At 44.9% G+C, this 19769-nt stretch overlaps 1 protein-coding gene across 4 annotated transcripts in view; it reads right to left on the bottom strand.

Moving 5' to 3' along the window:
- Nucleotides 1–5512: 5512 nt before the first annotated feature.
- TEDC1 (tubulin epsilon and delta complex 1) overlaps nucleotides 5513–19769 on the bottom strand; it is a 73751-nt gene continuing 59494 nt past the window's right edge. For 3 of the 4 annotated variants that reach the window (XM_055815353.1, XM_055815356.1, XM_055815354.1), the window contains one exon: nucleotides 5513–6746. In XM_055815353.1, the coding sequence (XP_055671328.1) occupies nucleotides 6390–6746 (357 nt within the window). In that variant the 3' untranslated portion in view covers nucleotides 5513–6389. Of the gene's footprint in view, nucleotides 6747–12882; nucleotides 13041–19769 lie in introns of all 4 variants that reach the window. The other variant, XM_055815355.1, reaches the window with a different exon arrangement.

The following is a 19769-nucleotide window of genomic DNA, read 5'->3' as shown; positions in this document are numbered from 1 at the left end:
TGCCTTTCATCCCTCCCCGGCAAGGGATGCAAGGGGGTTGCGGCAGCAGGAGAACAGGGGGCTGGGGGACCCACCGGCTCCCGCCGGCTATGCTCCATGACCAACCTGGTGCAACAGGGACACTTCATGTAAATGCATCCTGAAAAAAACTCTGCCTGCTCCCTTTCCATAGCCAGACCCCTCATGGCACCTGGCTGCCAGCGCAGCCCTGGCACCCATCAGCACACAGCCCAGGGAACCCGCAAATCCCACATGGAAGGCGAGACAGGCATGATTAAGCAAAATCCTTTACTTGCCCCGCCAAATGCTGGGGAAGATTTTGCCAGCTGAGCAGTCAGAATAGCAACAAACACCCATTTTTTTTACCTCAGATTTGTATTTATAGCATAAAGGTGGCTCCTGCAAGACAAGAGCAAGGGCAGGCACGGTCCTGCCGTACTGGCTCACCCCTCACATCCCGCTCCCTCCTGGTGCTCCGGTCGTGCTTCACTGAGCCATTCAGTCCTTCCAGAGGTTTCGCAGCTCCGCACCCTCCAGAGCGGCCGTGGGCTGCTGCGAGGCAAAGGAGGCATTTCGCCAAACAACCAGGCTGCGTTAATAAGGTCAGATGGGAGAAGGAGAGCATTAGCAGGGGCCGAGAGCCTGCTTTGACAACTACCCCGGCAAATTCCTGACTTGCTTGTCTTTGAGGCAGTCAGCCACGCTAGAAAGCCAACACTCAAAACATTTCTTAGCTGTACTTAATGCTAAATCAAAGCTTGTGTCACCAAGAGAGCACGGCTCCCTCCCAGCCCCGGCTGCCCACCCGGCTGCCTCTGCCCTGGCTCCCTGCAGCCCCTCAGACCCCAGAGCGGCTGGGGGTTGCTCTCCCCAGCTGCTGGCAGCTGCCCAAGGCACAGGCATCTACTGGGGTCCTGCAGGACCAAAGAGAGGTGAGCCCTCTGCCTCTCACTTTAAAAGGGTGAAACAAATGAGAGCCAAGGGGCAAGGAAATGTTCAAACTCGGGGTAACTCCTTATTTCCAGGCTTGCAAGGCACTCGCGCTCCCTTTATTTATGTTCAGTGTCTAGATGGACCTGTACAAGGAGTATTTCTTGGTGGCTAATGGGCTCTCCAGCCCTGCAGAAGGAAGCAAACCAGAAGGGTTGGTTGCAGACCCTAAGATCCATGCTGGGAAATAAGGCACGCCGTTAACAGTGAGGGTACCTGACTGCTGCAGCCCCTTGGCTCAGCGGGGCACAGCTGCCTTGTCGCTGGGGGATGCTGCTGCAAGACTGGTGGAGTTGTTCGTGTACACAAAGCCCATCAGACCCAGAAGCCAGGGCTGGGACCCGGGCCAGGAGCTTGCACTACACGAGGCTGGATGCTCGCACAGTCCCCATGGGCTATACACCTCCGTTTTCCTCCTCACCCATCTCAGAGCATCCCGTAGGGCTAGCGATCTGGCCATGGCGCAGCAGCTGGCACACAGGGCAGGCACAGTGGGGCTGGGAGGATGAGAAGCGCCCAGCCTAGAGGCCACAGGACACCAGGGCTGGGCTGTCAGTCGAGAAGCAGCGGTACTGGCAGACTGCTCCCAAGGAGCAGCTACCGGCAGACTGCTCCCCGCAAGCCATCGGCTCCAGGAGGCAAAGGGTGAGGGTGAAAGATGCGAAACTCTTGCTGCAAGAGGCCGAGGGTCAGAGGAGAGGGAACTCAATCATCAGGCATGTGTTAACTCCCACCGAGTGTGCACCACGCTGCTATACACACATGCTCACACCAACTGCTACCAGCTCATCCTCCTGCAGGAGGTGGCAGAGGAATCCCACAGGGAACCCAACACTCTCCAGGCTGGAAATCACTACTCCCAGCAGCTCTTATTTTTAAACATAGGTTGCAGCCCTTATTTACCAGCAGGCGCAATGTTGTCAGGAGCAGTGACTGCAGATGCCTTGCTTGCCTTTTGTGAAGTAAACCTCCTGTTTTGACTGCAAGCTGATTGATGCTCAGTTATTTGGGGAGGGATATTTCTGGTTACACGGCACAAAAGCCAGACTTACCAGCCAATTAAGTATTTATGGCCAATTCCATTTCCCTAGCAAAGTGTTCGGAAAGCAAGTATGGGTTACATCAGAGAAACGGGCTAAACTGTGCTCTTCTGCATCACCTCCATGCTGGCCTGCCAGGAGCTACACCCATATAAGTCCTGTAAAAGCTTCTCTTAAGGCTACACTTGAAAGCAATCCATCACCAGAGAGCGTGGCTTAAACACTGCAGCTGTAACTCAGCCTGTCTTCAGCAAAGCATTACCAGAGCATGAAGCAAAAGGCCACACACTCCCAGCACCGTGAGGAGGATTAGCTGCTGGGGGGGCTTCCTGCGGACAGGCTTTGCTGTCAGCTGTCCCCAGGTGAACCTCTGGGACAGCTCTTTACTGCCTGACCCTGCCCAGGTGTACCCCACGACCGTGTGCAGTACCTCTGGCAGGTATTGATATAACCCTGGCTTCCTGCTTTTCCAGCACAGGCTGTTGCCTCCAGCATGCTCCTCTCCTCCAGAGATCATTTAGAAAGCCTGGATCCAAACCCAGCCTAAACTCCCTCCCTTTGGGATGCACCACAGGGAGAACTTCTGCTGTAGCCTCTTCAAAAAACAAACCAAACCCTGCTGCTTCTTCTAGGTGTTAGGACAGCATCACCACCAGCCTTCCCCCACCGCTAGAGTTTAGCAACCAGTTGCACACAGCGCGTGACTCACTCTCCACCAGCTTCTCCAGCCGATACCCACTCTTCTCTGTTCAACTCCAGCAACTGTAGGGCAGGTCCCTGCTTTCACAAGGAAAAGGACAACCAGCGTGGCGATACTGCAAAGGACAAACCCTGTAACAGCTTGTACCTTTGCTTTTCAGCCTGTAGTGGGTTGTTTACAACACTCTCCAATTTCTGTGAAGTAATACTTAACATTTATTGAGCATGCTTCAGCCCATGGATGAAACATACCGCTTGAGTCATCTTCCGCCTGGCGCAGCATCTGCCAGAGACCAGCCAGTCATTAGGTTGCTGGTTGCCACACATCTCCCGGGACAGCCATTCCCCCTTCTACAGCATCTTCAACTGCTGACATGGGGCCAAGCCCCAATGACAGACAAGGTCACTGCAGCCTTCAAAACCAGTGGGCTACGACGGTGGGTGAGAGAAGTCAGCCTAAACAAGGAAATGAAAGCACTTCAAATGCCACAGTTACGGTATGAGGTGACAAACATCTATTTGTTCCTAGGTTATATCCTGTGAAGTGTGACTGTGATCACCCAGTTCACTTTCCTGCCCTCACTGCAGCTGGTGTTAATCCAAGAATGATTCTCTTAGGCTTTTAAGTGGTGTTTATCCTACAGCACCTCCCAGCAGCACTGGAGAGACAGCTGACAGCTCGCCAAGCTCACAAGGACTGGAAAGCATCTGTATTTCAGACACATCAATATGTCTCAGAAGCAATCACAAATTGTGACCAGTCACCAAGGCTTGACCACAGCTTGGTCCCTTTGTGCCCAACTCCTGTGGAGGCGCTGCGATTTTTAAAATGCAGCCTTCACAGGAAAACCACCCTCCAAAATTTGGTCATGACAGCCAAGCCCTTAAAGCATCTTCTGTTTTGTACTGAGAAGGGCAAAGGAAAGAGGGGGCTGCAGGTATTGGTTTTAAAACCGCTGCCAGCTCAAAACGCCCCACTGACCTTCAGTGGGGACCGTGGAATATCTGCTCTGGTTTAAACTGCTAATTGGTACCTGAAACAAAAGGCAGTAGGAAATCAGTGCCAGAAAATAAAAACTGTACTTGCCTATGCTCTTCGCAGGAGGTGTGTGAAGTGCTCGACGCCAGCGCAGCACCACGGGGGGCAAGGCCATCTTTTCAGCTGCTTTCAGCTCCTCTCAACCTGCATGCCGGGACAAGCGGCTCCGGCTCCAACTCGCCAGTTCTCCTGACGGCTTCCCACACGGCCACCTCGGTACAGTGATTCATGCCACATGGCAAAGAGTTCACTGTAGGCACTTTTATACATCACACACGCATATATACAGACATACTGAGCACCATCATTTTTTTACATTCCACCAGAGAGAAAAATAATTCTTCAGGGTCAAGCAGGGGAAAGGCGCTGCCAGTTGTGGTCTCCGCCGAAGCGAAGATCCTTGGATGAGTACTGAAGCATGCCGCACTAAGTGCTGTGCAGTGACAAATATTTGATACTAGGAAGTAAGTAATCCCACGAGTGACTACTGTCAGTTTAAGTGGACAGCAGCATAATGCATCGTGGCATTCACCATTAAGCCAACCCTGAGAAGCCACAGCAAGGCATGAGCTAGACCTGCACTCGAATCTGAGTGCTCTCACCATGATCAAGAATATTTGCCTGCTCTCCTCTGCTGAAAATTCCAGAAGAACAAAGGATTTTTTGAGGGCAATGTTTTAAACCTAAATGTGATGCAGTACGAAAATCCCTTTGTGTAAAAGCTGAAGGAGGATATAAAATGCTCCAAGAGAGAGACTGGTGCTGCCACTCTTGTTAGTTCTAGGATATACTGTTTCTTTCCCAATCATGAATAATTTTCTGCAAAACCTGTGTCAGAGTAAGTCCTCTTGCACATCGAATGCCAGCAGCCCTGGAGCCAACACCCCCCCCACCCCCCCAAAACTGTAGCAGCTTGAAACAGTTCAGCACTTGGTACCCTGCACCTACAGAGCATTTTGAAAATCAGAGCAGTGTGGATTGGCTTTTTAAGGCCAGGGTTATTCTTCCAGGAACAGCAGCCTGAGGCCACCTTCCCCAGAGATGGATCTCACCAGCCCACTAGGCTTGTGTGTCCCAGGACGATGTTTGTCACCCTGGGTGCCAGCTGACAGCAGGCACGCTGGTTATGCCTGACAGCCTCCGGTCAGTGAGTGCACACAAACAGCCCACTCCCAGGGGCTGTCCCGTCTGCGTAGGGCTGACTGGAGTTGAGGTCTCTACCTGGGAATCGCACTTCGCACCAGCCTTGCTCAAGCCTGTTCCTTGCACCAGCCACCAGGTCCACGCAGAGGAAAGGCTGCCTGAAATGTGGCCCATATTAAACTGAGCTTGTATACTCCCGGCTGCTAGCAGTGCTGCATTCAGCTGGGTGAAACCAGGGCAAACTAGCCCTCCCTGCATGGCTCTGCACTGGCGCTTGCACTGCCCGTCCCTTCTACAAAACCTGTATGAGAACCAATATAAGCGGTACAGATGAGCAGCATCTGGAAGCAGCCAAATTGTACTTGGTGCAGCAGAAACCAGGAGACCTGAGCCGTGTCCACCCACTCCTACCCGCAGTCTCCCTGCAGAGCAGCAGTCGTACTGATGCCTGGAAAGAGCTCCTTAAAGGTTCCTCACATTTGGCTGCTGAGCAAGCCAAGAACGGCTGGTAATTAGCAACACCACTGAGCTGGGGTAGTAGACAGAAATCCAGATGGAGGAAAGCCCACTGCTCATAGCAATTCACAAATGAAAAGAAAGCTGGTTTTTTAGAATTTATTTATTCCTGAAAGTGTACAACCAGAATATAAAAAAATTCCTTGGTGAAAGCAAAACAGAAAAGGGTAGGAAATGGAGTGTAAAGTGTAAAACATTCACATGTTCCAGGGGAAGAAGCCTCCAGAGACAGAAGTTGGAGACTCCTCAAGCTTGTAAGTTAAGGTCATATTTCTATTTTACAGAAACTTCCTATAGTGGATCCATAAGTTATCTCATTGTGACTCATAACTCGAAGGAATGGGTTTCTAGATTGTTCTCTTCAAGAACCCAATTACTTCAAGTGCATCACACCAGTAAATGAAATCAGTGTGCTGCTTTTTTTATTATTAGGCATTTGTTTTTCCTTATGGTGACTGCATTATAGCTGCCACAAATATGCAAACCAGCTGAATTAAACCAGCACACTTTCTCGAACACTTCCAATCTCTCTAAGCCTTGGTACTTTGCATGTTCTCCAATACCTGGATTTTTCTGACTAACGAACTCTTCCATTTGCTGGAAAATACTGAATGCAATTAGTACTTCAGTGCTGTGCCTAGCAGCTGAGCACTGTAAAACTGCCTGGTGCCTGGCAGAAGAACTAGAAAACTGAAAGATAAAAGGGAGATTTACACACACTCCCACCAAGGCCTGCTGCAGAATTTAATTGGCAAGGTTAGCAATAAAGGGGCTGCAGAAAGAACCACCAAGGTTATGGCCCCAGTGCAAGTCACAAAGCCGTAACAAGTTATGATTCCCAGGCTTAAAAATTGGAAATTATATTTGGTTCCTCACCTCGTACTCCCCCATGCCAAGCTGCACAATGTGCTCTGATCAAGTCAGTCTATTCCTTTGCTCTTCTCAGTCCAGCTTTTATCTCTTCAAGGGGAGATACAAATCACTCCATCCAACCCTTCTGCAATTTCATCCAGCCTCTGTCTGCACTCTTCCTGCAGGTGTTTCAGCTCTCTCTCCAGGCTGGCCTCTCTCATCTGCAGGTCTCTGATCACCTCTGTAGCACTGACAGCTGAAACAGGCTCCTTAGATACAGACCTACTGAAGCCCGTTTTGCTGGCAGGATGTTTGCTTCTGAACACCAGTCTGCACAAACCATGCATCTTATTTTTTGTTGGAGCACAAAGGCATGTAAGATCTAGCAGTTTTAGTTCAGCACTCTCCTGTATCTTTTTAGCAGCAGTAGAGAACCCCTCCTTCTGTAGTTCTTCTCTTGTTTTCACCTGCAGAGAGAAGAGAGAAAAAAAAAGGGAGGGAGGGAAGAGTATGGTAGATTTCTGCGAAAAAATCCTCCTGCCAGGAAACAAAACAAAATGTCATGTTTGGGCTAGCATGTACCAAAGAGAAGAGAGCCAACTGCTAGTATAAACCTAAGTGCGTGGCAGTGAAAACTGAATTAAGCTAACATGTGCTTTCTATCAGGTACCAGCCTTAGCGACCAAAAAGCTGCCTGTAGCCATTTGTTTGCAGATTCACAGTCTACCAGCCCCTCTCCACTGATGACTAATACAGGGCTCTGCACACTTCCCTTACCGAGGAGTGGGTGGTTTGACTTCAAAGCAACACACATGGAACAAAAAGGGAGATCCAGCAGAGTGACCTTCATCACCGTTGTGCTTTAAGCCACCATGCTGTCATAACAGATTAATTGCCTCATGATTAACAGTATTACTTCAGTTTGCAAATGCTTTCGGTACTTGGCAATGCTAAAAAGTAGGGATGACAACTGTATGCTAGAAATTCCTTAATTCTCAGTTCTCATTATGGGGTTACAAAATAGAGAAAGGAAAATAATGGAGCAGAGACAAAGAACTAGAGGCTAAGACCAAAATGAGTACCAGGCAGCACACTTTCACTGAAGATAGGGCCCAATAAAACAAAGCTTCTCTTGTGACAGAATCACAGTCTGAGTGATAAAAGCCATTGTGTACACTGGGATTTCTCCAAAGCATTTGATTTCATATTCTCTAACAATTTGATTTGAAGAACTTGCAAGATGGTAATTGCCTTGCCAATTTTACTAGTGGATTAAATATGAATTAAGTGACTCATCTAAAACTATAGTTGTCGGTGAGGAAACATCCATAAGGAGAGTTGCCCTGCTAAGTCCTTCAGGGAAACTGTTCTTGGTTCAATGGCATTTTCCATTTCTGCTACGGCAACAAGCTGCCAAACCAGCTCAGCCAAAAAGCAGCAGTTTCAAAAAAGCGATGCCGCCTCTGCAACCTGCACAAATCCCAGAGCTCTCCTGGAACTTGTGCACAGTTCTGGAGTTTGTGCTTCAAAAAAACACAGGGAAACAGAGAACAGGATTCAAAGGCAGGTCACCCAATGACTCACAGCCCAGAAAACAAGCCTTATAGTATGAAACATCAAGAGCTCAAACTAATCCATTCATGGAGACACATATATAATTTGTTTTAGATCCTAAAAGAAAGTGGTGAGAGACCAAACTCTGCCCACAAAGCCGTAAGAAGATCAAATGGATGAAAATCTGAGTGAGATACTCAGCTTCAGAATAAGACATTGTTTCCTACTGTGAGGATAATGAACCGTGAAATGCTTCATTGCAGCTCCAGGGATGAATCCTTTGGCCAAAGCTCAGCTCAGGTCAAGCTCAGTGCTAATGACACCCCCCTTCCAGCCTTGAAACTGCTCTGCAACCCTCCCCTCCCTGGCTGTGGGTGAAGCTGAACAACTCCTTGGGGCTTAAATCTGCATTGAGATATTGGTGTCTCACATATTAGGGCTTTGACAAGTTTGCTGTAAAGTCAGGGATACGTTAGCATCTCTCTGAAGCACCAGAGATCAATCAGAGCTCAAAGCAGCACCAGCTGCAAGGACAAGAGTCCTAAGGTAGCAAAGCCCCCCCGCCTTCGCCACTGTAGAGCAACAACTGCTCAGGGTCAAACCAGCTGCCGTATCTGGAGAAAAAAGGATTTCCCCCCCCCCAGATCAGTAGGGAGGGTTTCACTACTGAAACAAATTCAGATGCTTATGACATACAGGGGACCAAACTTATGTTCTCTTACGGTGCGAAACACGCAGGCATGGGGGCTGCAGTCACAGTTAAATTTCCCCACTGACACCAACTCCACCAGGGCTTCACTCATCCCACATCTTTTTGCAGAGTATCTTCGTGAGTTTTGCAGCCAAGCAATTAATCCTCTCAACAGTCTTCTGACGCGTTATTCTTCCCCCCACCCCCACTCAAAAAAGATTAAGAAAATCAATCAAATCAGAAAAGGAGTAAATTTCTCTGAATTTTCCCTAACACATTAAAGGCTTTATCGATGCAGAACCATCTGTTAAAGGAGACCTCTGTTGATTAAGGCATGTGAATAGAGAGTTGAAGCCAACAGAAGTCTATCTTTGTCCTTGTCCAAGAACCAAGGGTCCCTCTTTATCATAATCCCCAAGGAACCCCAGGACATCCCTCTCTGGCTGCTGGCTACAAGAATATCTGAGGCCAAATTCTCCAACACCACTTTTGAAGAAACAAAGCTGAAAAAATAAATAGATTCAATGTTATCTGGTCTCCCCACTCCCAGTGAACAAATGGAAAATTATGTTTGCACAAAGTGGATTTAACAGTGGAATCCAGGAGGGGGGAAAAAAAAAAAAAAAAAAAAAAAAAAAATCACTCAGCAAACAGAGCCCACAATGGTTTTTATTTTTTGCATTACACTCAGGCAGAATACTAGTAGGGCTGTATAAAGGTATTCCTAATGAAACATAGGTTTTCATACTCTCCAACAGCCAAAATTGGAGAATTTTATTATCCATTGTGCAGGACACATAATGGAAGAGCATGCTCCTCTCAGGACTAAGTGCACTGAGTTCTAACTCATAGCAATAGCAGGAACAGGAATTACTACGCTGAAGCAGGAGCAGCTGTAAGAACAAGCACAACAGCTTTGCAGTTCAGCACTCGGGGAAGCAGAAATATAACAAATTCTGACATCCGAGTATCAGAAGGGCACTGCACACGCTATCTTCTGTAAAGAGAACTAATATTTCCTGGGACAACATTAGACAAATTTAACGGGAAATTTTCAGAGTAATGAATATGAAATAAGAGAACAAGTTTACCAAAGCGCTCTTTATTTCGTATCAGCACAATCTGGAGCTGGAAAGCTAGCTCCAGGTTCCTTTTTCCAGTGTTCCTCCTGGTAAGCTCTGCAACCTATGTCTGTCCACAGATACTCTGGTTGTGGTTTGTAGATTTCAATAGCTAAAAATCTCTGAGGGATACCCTCAAGTAATATTCTTTATTCTTCACATCCTGAACACTTGTGAAAATACTCAATAACCTCTTCCTGTACGGTTAATTGATGCTCTTTAACAGCTTGCTGTCTCCCATTAGTCAGCACACAATGATTATTCTACACTGCAAAACAATCTCAGCAGACCACTTTGTATCAAACAAACATATTGTAATTAGGAACCTCAGCATTTTGTGCCTGCCTAATCTCCATCCCACAGCTCTACCTTTCAGTCTCAATCTAGCAGCTGGAAGGTGAATTCCCAATTAGGTGCATAGTGCCGTCTGACAGCCACTGCACATCCTCTCTGAATCAGTACAACATCATCATTTCCACTTCCACAGAACCAACCTCATCCCAAAAGGATCCCATGCATTTTGCGAAAAACCACACCAAACGTTGACAGAATAAACTGATGAGGAATCAACATCTTCAAACTGAAACATACCCTGCTCTGCAGCGAGTGCTGATCTGGTTAGCTGTTCACAACAGCGCAACGGAGCAGTCACTCACAGGCACTGTAACTGAGTTCATGGAAGCACGCTGTCCCTCTACACGCTCCAGGGTCAGTGTACCCTACCAGGTTTCACACTCTCAAGACTTTGATAAGCTAGCAAGAACCTCCCATGGCACACAAGTGTCCTCATCAGCCTTATGAGGGCTGCAGATGGACAGATGCCATGAGTGTACACTGAGGCAAACACTCCTACTGGGTTCCTTGTAGCTCTTCACCTCACCATGTCACCAACCACTGTCTGGGACAGGACAGTGGCCAAACTGCCCCAAGTGCTCCTAGATGGTTTCCATCAAAATAACTCAAGTCTACCAAAAGACCACTCTAGGTTTTCAAAAGGTAATTAAAACTAAAAGCTAAAGGGCAAACTAGAATAATTTTCATGTGCTAAGCAGAAGCCAATGAGCTAGTGTAGTTGCAAACTGGAGTACAGCATCTTAAATCACAGACTGAAAAGGGACCGAAGTGACAGATAGCCTGTGCTGCCCTTCCCAAACGTGGCACAGTGCGAAGGGCTGCAGTGTGCACAGACGCTGCTGGCAGATTCACACGCAGGAATATGCCAACTACTAAGCGCTAGAATAAAACAGATCTCTTCAACGTCGGCTGGAGGGTGGGCAGAGGAGACAGGTGTCCTCCAGTTCCTGACATGGCAGAATTAAGCCAGGCAAGACATCCCTGAAGTGTGGAAAGGATTTCCCACCTCCCCAGAGACAGTGCCAACACCGATGCTGCATTTCCAAAAATGTTCAGGCTGAAAACGGCCCAGCCAAAACAGAAAAGAGTTGGAAAGGGGCAATGAGGTGAGGCATATCCGAAAAACAGGCTGAGCAGGTACCTTGGCTCCGTCCCCTCCATGGAGGATTAACTTATGCACTGATGCACAAGAGAGACTTCAAACCAGCAAATGCCTACATACATGATTAACTTCTCCAGCACTTCCTCATCCCCACCTTCTCTGAAATGTCTTCTAACTGAAGATACCACTGGCTGTTCTTTTCATCCAGACAGCCATCTCAGCTGTTTTCAGTCACGGGAACCTTCTGGTGCTAAACAAATTTTATACCAATGAGTTCAATGGGCAAATCATGGAAAAGGTAATGTGTCACACATTTTAAACAAGCTGCCTTCCAGTTTCTTTGCATGTTTCACAGTTTGGAGGCCAGAACAGTATTACGCAAATTCACCTCCTCTAGGCATGTGCTAATTCTGTCGCATCGACAGTCCCAGTCTTTCAGTTGCCCATCATGGGGAGGTCTACTTCTATCAACTGCTTATATGACCTACACATGTAGCTCATTTGATCTCTCCTCAAAGAGGAGACCTTCATAATTACCACTGTGGTTTCCTCAGCTCCCTCACATTTGCCTGCACCTTGCTGGCAACAAGCTTCCCAGAGCCTTATGTCTCATTCTGTATGGCTCAAACATCCCCAAGAGGCTAATCTGACTCAGAATTTTAACAGCTCACTAATGAAAAGTGCAGTAAAAATATTCACAAAACTGTTCTTTTTCTGCTAAGAAGCAAGCTGGATGCAAACATATTTGGAAAGAATTTTACCAACATGCAAGACATGCCAAGGAGGTGCTACGAGGTCTAGATAACCACATCACGTTATTTAAATCATTCCCAGCAATGACCTAACAAAAGTGACAATCTTCCAAATACTGGAAGTCAACATTCAGCTTGTTAAAACTTCACACGTCAACCTGAAAGCCTCGGAAAACAAATGAATGCTCTGCCTCTCAGTTACATACTTGAAGGAAGCCACTAGCTAAAGAGGAAGTTTAAAATACAGCAGGAGCATTTCCATTTTATGATCGCGTTGTTGCCAGCTTTGAGTAAGGAGCAGCAAACCAAATTGTTGGAGTTCCTTTTGAAGTGGATGATAAAGACCAGAATCATGTCATTATATTTAAATCACAGTCTCTTCAACTTCTTCTAGGAGTTTTGTAGAAATGGCTGTAATGACAGTATTGTTCAGAAAAACAAACTACACAAGCCTAGAAATGGCACATTTTCTGCCTCCAGTCCTATCTGTCCACTCATTCTCTCTTGTATTTCTCTTACGAATAGGGACAGGCCCCCATATGCATACAGCATGAAATACAAATTATTCTTGCCATTCTGTACAGATGCTACAAACTGCGATGCCTGCCTTTGCTGGAAAACACAGTGCAGCCTGCTCCTTTGTTCTCTGAGTCACAAGGAACAAACAGAAAAATCTCAGATCTTGTCTTTTTGGATTCGGGAATGAAAGGAAATTAGGTAATATAAATGGATGCAATATGCAAGCCACCAAGTCATACTGCCTTTGCTATCATGGCATAATCACCCAACACCTTTCATAAACTCATCTGGTTCCTCTGAAAATGCCAAACAGCATTTGACTTGCAGAATTCTTTTATTCCTAAGCTCATTTCCAAGCTTTATTTTAAAGCTACCACATCTAAGATGGCCCTCTGTACCTAGAGAGTTGAAAAGGGTGCAGTGAAATATTACATGCTTGGAAATGTATGATGAATGAGGGGCCAGACTGCAGAAATAGAAAAGACCTGCCAGGTCAGCTGGTGCACTCACCTGCCTGGCTCCAAATGGCTCTCCAGCACATCGCAATATCCCAAGCACGAGCCCTGAGAGATGTTCTCCAGGCTAGAGGAGCTGCCCAGAGCTCTCAGTCTCCATGTATAATGAGCAGACTCCCAATCAACAGACAAGCACGAATTATAGATAAAGATCTATAAGTAAAAAATGAAAGCAGGATAAGCACGGAGATACTGGCATCGCTCGGAGACTGCCAGCATGGATGCTACGCAGAAATCCTGACAGCTGAGTGCTGGAAACCAGGCGTGGCAAATTAAGGCTAGTTTAGGAATTTTAAGTTTCCAGACTGGATTCCAGATCAGTCCAGGGGCTGAACCTTGCAAACGCTTGTCTTTAATCAGTACAAGCCTGAATAACACTTCATAAATGATTGTTATTTATACCTTTTTCTGTCTTAGTTTATATCTAGGGTTTATCCCACCACCGCCACCTCCCACCCCCTGAGAAAAACCTTACAGAACTGCAATTCCAGCTGACAGTCTATCTGGGATACAGAAAACAGGACAGAGAAGGATTTGCAGTCTACTTTTAAGAAAGCTCTCCTTGTCAGCACCAAGTACACAAGGGAAGAGAGCAAAATAAAATAATAAGCAAAATGTATCAATAACACAGAAGGGGGAAAAGCAGAGTCCACTATAAGCATAGCATAGCATAAAGATCTGCAAGCATTAAATAGAAGTGGAATAAAATAAAAATAGCCACAGGGATAGGGATCCCACAATTCCCACCCACAACCTCTTTGTGCTCCTATACAACAATTTCCTGGCTATACAATATGCATTCTGTACCTTGCTGCACACAGAGCAGCACTGAAAAACACGCACCATGGCCTGTTTGTGAAAGAAGATCCCCAAGCAGAGTTTGTTTCAAACATCATTAGAGGTAGCAAGAACTGAACAAGCCAACACTGTTGCTGTCCATGTTTGTCACCGTTTTCTGTATAGAACTGAACAGTTATGAATAACCCAAGTGTTTTGTGTGCTTGTGTGTCCCCAAAGGCATAAAAATAAACCCTTTTTCACACATAAGTATGGCAAGGGCTTTACACTTCTGTAACAATAAACAAGTAATAGTTTGGCTAGGGGGCCAGTTTCTTTTAACAAAAGTGTTTGCCTTTTTTTTTTTTTTTGAACAATCATGGTTACGTGTATGACAGATGTTTTCCTTCCATAGCTATAGACAGTGACCCATTCAACCTCAGAGAAGCAGAGAAAGGCACCATTTCAAGGGATGCTGTGAATGCCTAAGTGATGGAAAACTCGGATCCTGCAGCTCCTACTTCTGGGAATAATTAGTGAGCAGGGGGGAACAGGACCCTGCAGAGCCTACGAAGAACAGCGACTTCCAAGAAAAGCAGACCCCCAACCTTCAGAAAAACACCTAAAGGCATTTACTGCTTATAAAAAAAAAACCAAACCACAAATTAAAGCAAAAGCAATATCTGCAATCAGCTGTTCTGCAAACAATACAACACTGAGTAAGCAGGTGTTTTACTATAAAAAAAACCCCGACTAATTTCAAATTCATGTCTTATACTAACTTGCCCAAATGCAATTTCAAACCTCCAAGAAAGTTATAGAGTTAGTACTGCAGCTCTATAAAACTTGTCTCATTGAATCAAGCTTCTTTGCTGTAAGCTTTCAAGGTTTTTAATTTTCTGCAGCAATTTCTACACACTGAAGAGTAACCAGTTAAAAACGCTGGAAACCATCATTTTCTATTTTAATAGCTGAACACTTCCCACACTGTCCTGCCTAAATGAGGTCTCTTTCTTCTTGTGAGATCCTTGATTGTACACAAAGAGACTTGATGTTCTTCTGAAATAGCCCATTTAATAGCAATGCTCATGCATTTATGGATTTAAAGTCATAAACTGTTTGATTAGCCTAACCTAACCACAAAGCACAGGCTACAGTATCTCACCTAGTAATTTCTGCGGTGTTCTACTACATTTTAGCAAGTTACAGGGTCTCTTTTAGAAACATACAATTTTGGTATTTTAAACACAGGATCTAGCAGTTTAAGATATTACGCTTACCACTGTGTTATCTCAGCAGTGAAATGTATTTATGGTTAAAAATATGCCCCTTTTCAGTGAGTCCCACCTCAGCCACTGGGTCTTCTTATACTATCTTTCACCTAAAGTCTTACACCCTCAGAACTCCTCTTCTGTCTCAGAACTTGCGGAACGTGATCCAGTTATAACATTCCCTTGGTTAAATTATGCTTTTCTGACCTCTCAAGAAGCCAGATCAAGTAATTCCTTTATTACCCCTCCTTTAATCCTTTCCAACCTCTCAACCATTTTCCAGTTGCAATGGTGGTGTAAGTGGGGCCAACACATTTAATTAAGCTCTGAACTGTGATCTGTATCTTATCTGTATTTTTATGACCAGTAGCAGACAGCAACACCTAGCTGCCAATAACCTAACAACTTTTCCATGACCCATTACCATTACCTTCTATTTCATAAGAACATGAAATGGAAAGGTTTGCACATACCCAAAATCTGATGCTGTAGGCAGATCAAACCGGTTTGAGGTACATGCATGGGGGTTTCTTATTAAACCCAAACCCCAGCAATAGTAAGAAACTTAAATAATTTCTTTTGGCTTAACAATTATAGCAGCTAGAGAAAAATGTCACCTTAAATAATAATTTCTAAACATTCATTATTATAGTTCAACAAGAGGAAAAATCTTAGGCCTTTGCCATTGGTGGTGAATAAATGAAAGGGGTGATCCCAAAGTAATATTAATAAAGGGCATTATTTGTACCATAAACTATGAAGACATTTTAGAAGGGTTGTAAAGCTGAGCTACAGCAACTGACAGAAGATGTAATTATACAAGCAGCTGCATTCCAAACTTCGCTGGGATTCGCAATTTCCTGCAATTAGAGAGGAATGTATGCATCTCCATCTTATGCATTTTAAAGACTTTCACTATTCAAAATGCTAGCTCCTGGGCCCACCTATTGTCATTCCAAAACAAACTGACAGGGAAGCCACAGAGAGGCAACTACCTATTTTATCTAGGAATAGAAAGTCATCTTTTAACTGGGGGAGGAGTCCTCTGAGGAAAAACTCTAGTTTTAATACCAGGAACGCACATAGGTGCATCCAACGAGAATGGCTACCACGGTCTGGCAGGGCACTGCTGCTCTGTGCTTCCTTTTATCATGCATTGAATACTGCGCTTTGTAAGCCTCCAGAACAACATCCACACTGTCCTCCAATGGAAAGCTTTTAGATGGTGAGGAAGCATAGTAATTGAAAGTTAGAAGTTAATTAAAGCATTAGAATGAGATAATTTCATAAAAAAGACTGACCTGATCTTGACTGAATGGATAACATATCTGTTGGCTTTGTTTGGTTTGGGGGTTGTGTTGGGGGGTTTTTTTGTTTGTTTTTGGGTTGTTTTTTTTAAAAGATAATTGAATGGATCTGTATTTAGACTCCTGTATCTAAATACCACATTGATAGGAGTCAGAAAAATCAGTTTAGCTTAAGATAAAGGAAAAAGGATATAGGTTTAAGAAACAGGAAAAGAACAACATAAAAGATTTTTCAGGGTCTTTACCAGGAAAACACAAAATATACCTCCAAATATTACACAAAGCACAAAAGCACATGACTGATAAAACCACTGCCTGTTTGCTGAGCCTACAAATATATCTATCACACAGGCAAAGCAAAAGAGAAATTAATCCTCTTAGGCCTAAAAGCAACTGAACTCTGTGACTGCTGTGCTATGAGCCCGTGTGAGCAGACCTGCTTACAGCGAGGGCTTCACCCGGCTCTCCTCGTGTGACAGAACTACGCTGGATCCTGACATTGAAGAGATGCACAGAGAGGCAGCTGCTTCAAGGACAGCCTTTGGGTTGGATTGCTGAAGGACATATCCGAGGCAAACAGCCCAGAACGAAGGCAGCTAGGCTGAAAGCACCAGGAGATACATCCCTTTTCCACAAAGCTACAAAAAAAGTTTCTTGTCATATGGATATTTTCTGAACTCTCTGTTCCTGAGGTTTTGGCATGAGTAATTTGCTTTTCCAGTGGTTAAAGCTCAAATTAAAAAAAAACAAACCCAAAACAGGTGGGAGTCAGAAATATAATGTGATTATTGTATTGCAGCAACTCTGTGGGAAGAACCAGCCAGGGACAAGTCTTAAAATAATAAATGGTCTTCAAAGAAATCAGTAATTTCTGCATTACTTCTATTCAGGTAAAAAGGATGTCAGTGATGCCAGTACAAAAAGAGCAGACGTGAAGCAACAGCAACAGCATACAACAAGATGGCCAGAATCACCGTGCTCTGGAGCCAGGAGCTTATCTAAACCTCTTCAGCCACTTCCCAAGAAGATATGCAATCTGGCCACCCAGTATGGTCCTGCTGCTCTCAGGAGGGTGGGATAACTCCAGGCAGGAGCATCACACTTGCAGATACTTTACCATTGACTATAAGGAGACACAGTTCAGACTTGTGAAGGTCCAAATGCTACACAATTCCCAATGCACACCACAGGGAATAAGAGATAATACCTATCTCCTCCTCCAAATTATAAGTCTTCAGCATTCTACAGTAATAAAAAAAATACCATTCCAACAGCCCAGCCTTTTATAATGAATTTCTTTTTAACTGCAGTTTTATCTCTATAGACTTTTCAAAATCTTTGAATTAGAAGATCACACAAATTAATGCACTAATAGGCACATACTGAAAATACACGATATGAAAACCAGGGTATGTCAGTGTAAGTAATTTAGACACTTGCAAAAAGGCTGCAGTGCTACTTTGAAAAAGACCCTGACAACTACAAATTACAAAGGAAGGCAACAGACATGTATTGCTTCATATAATAAATTGCTCACTTATTTTTCAATTTGTTCTTCCAAACTTTTATCTTGGGCAGCAGAGACAAACACTGATAATGTATCATCTCAGATCTAAGTGACTTGCAGAGGCTTGGAGGGTCCCACTTTGTGTTCAGCAGAGCTTTATCACTGTGCAACATGAAAGCAGCCACTTTCACTAGGAACAGAGTGCTGCTTGTGACTTGCACTTCTCTGTATTGCCCTGCTCTAGGAGAACAGGATTGAAACAAATTCAAACAAGGTAGTTCCTGTATACACAGCCAAACAATGGAACGTTTATACAAACACTCCTAGAACACACAGATGAGAGAAAGGTATTACTACCTAGTCATACAAATTTTCAGGAAAAGGTCTTCCTTAAGCAAAAATTACTAGGAAAATGAAAACAAAAATGAAAAACTCATAACCACAACTTTTAGGGAATTTCTTCACCCCAAAACTGGTTTAGTTTTCAGTTAGAAAACACTCCCTTGTCCCCTCCAGGGGCTTTGCATGACTCCTGCAGAACCTCCACCAGCACCCAGCCCTGCAGCTCTTCTCCCTGCTTTTGGGGGAGGCAGGAATGGTGCACCCAGAGCAGCAAAGGTCTCTCCAGCAACCCAGCCTATCCACAACTATGGCATGAGGAGGCAAAGGAAGTTTTAACTTTCAGCTGGAGAACAGTCTACATAAAACATTTTCAGAGTTTCAGTGAAAAAGCAGACCTTAGCAAAGGAAGTTTTAACTTTCAGCTGGAGAACAGTCTACATAAAACATTTTCAGAGTTTCAGTGAAAAAGCAGACCTTATCTAATGCCACTACTCTTAAAATACATTCAGCAGTTTATTAGCTCACAGTTTTGACAGTGAGTAGCAGCTGTAGGTGGATGTGGAACTGCCTGAATGGTCACTGTGACTCTTGCAGCAAAGGCTGGGTCCTATGGCTAGCCTGCAAAGCCGGGGGGGGGGGGGGGGGGGCGGGGGGGCGGGGGGCGGGGCCGGGAACAAACAGCTCTCAGGGCTTTGAGAGAGCTGACGAAATGAAGAATTAGAAGTCGAAATTCTGAGCTCAGTAGTGTACTAAAGCTTCATTTAGATGCATTTCTGGCTGGGAAGAAGATATGCGACAATACTAAATTACAGATACACTTTTATGTCAGCTCTTCTACAAGTACAAGGGACAAAGACACAGAAATGAGTTGGATGCTTTTTTTCTCTTACGATCAAGTACACTCAATTTCAGGGCAGACAACTGAGAGAACAAGGCCAAGGTTCTAAGGAAAAAAAAAAGCCGTTTCAGGTTAAGCTTTGAATGCATGAATGCAAACAGTCCTTCTAAAAGCACCTCTATCAACTTACCTAAAAATCAGGTAGTACTGCAAAGTATGCAATGCTTCTAATTCCTGCTGTCAGAGGAGGAACCTGTCCCAACAGTCTGCCTGGAGCTGTAAAGCAAGTCAGATACCTCCTGGAAGTTAAGTGTCCCCAAAACCCTCTCTGAAAGGTTCTGTAAAACACAGTAACAGTGTTTCAGGTAGAGCTGCTCTGAAAAACAGCCACTGGCTATGGTGTTTAATATGGCTTCTGTCAGCCAGAATTAGCTATGTTCCCAAAATACTGCCCTTGTGGAGGACAACATTTGTTGCAGTGGCTCACCCCTTGCAAGAGTCTCCTAATCCAGCAACCTTGTGGTCACCTCAAATCCCACCCATCAGCCTCCAAGCTTTTCCCATTCAAAAAGACAGAGGCGATGCTGGGACCTGCAATCTTATATACCTTGTACATCTGAGCCCCACAGGCATTCCTCATCTTCATCCCTGTTTTACTGTGCATTTTAACTGTGAGAACCTAAGTACTATACTTATTTCTTTAAAATGCACTAAAACATTTACAGTGGCTACAAAACACGTTCTCTCATTGGAATAGGGTTTTTTACAGTTTATTGTTAGATAAAGCTCATCTAAAATTTTACTATAATTCTTCAGCTGCATTTACTACATGTTTCATTG

This window comes from Falco peregrinus, chromosome 10 (genome assembly GCF_023634155.1).
Source record: "Falco peregrinus isolate bFalPer1 chromosome 10, bFalPer1.pri, whole genome shotgun sequence".
NCBI classification, from domain to species: domain Eukaryota; kingdom Metazoa; phylum Chordata; class Aves; order Falconiformes; family Falconidae; genus Falco; species Falco peregrinus.
Note: the sequence above shows the minus strand (reverse complement) of the source record. Positions and strands in the feature narration are given on the sequence as shown.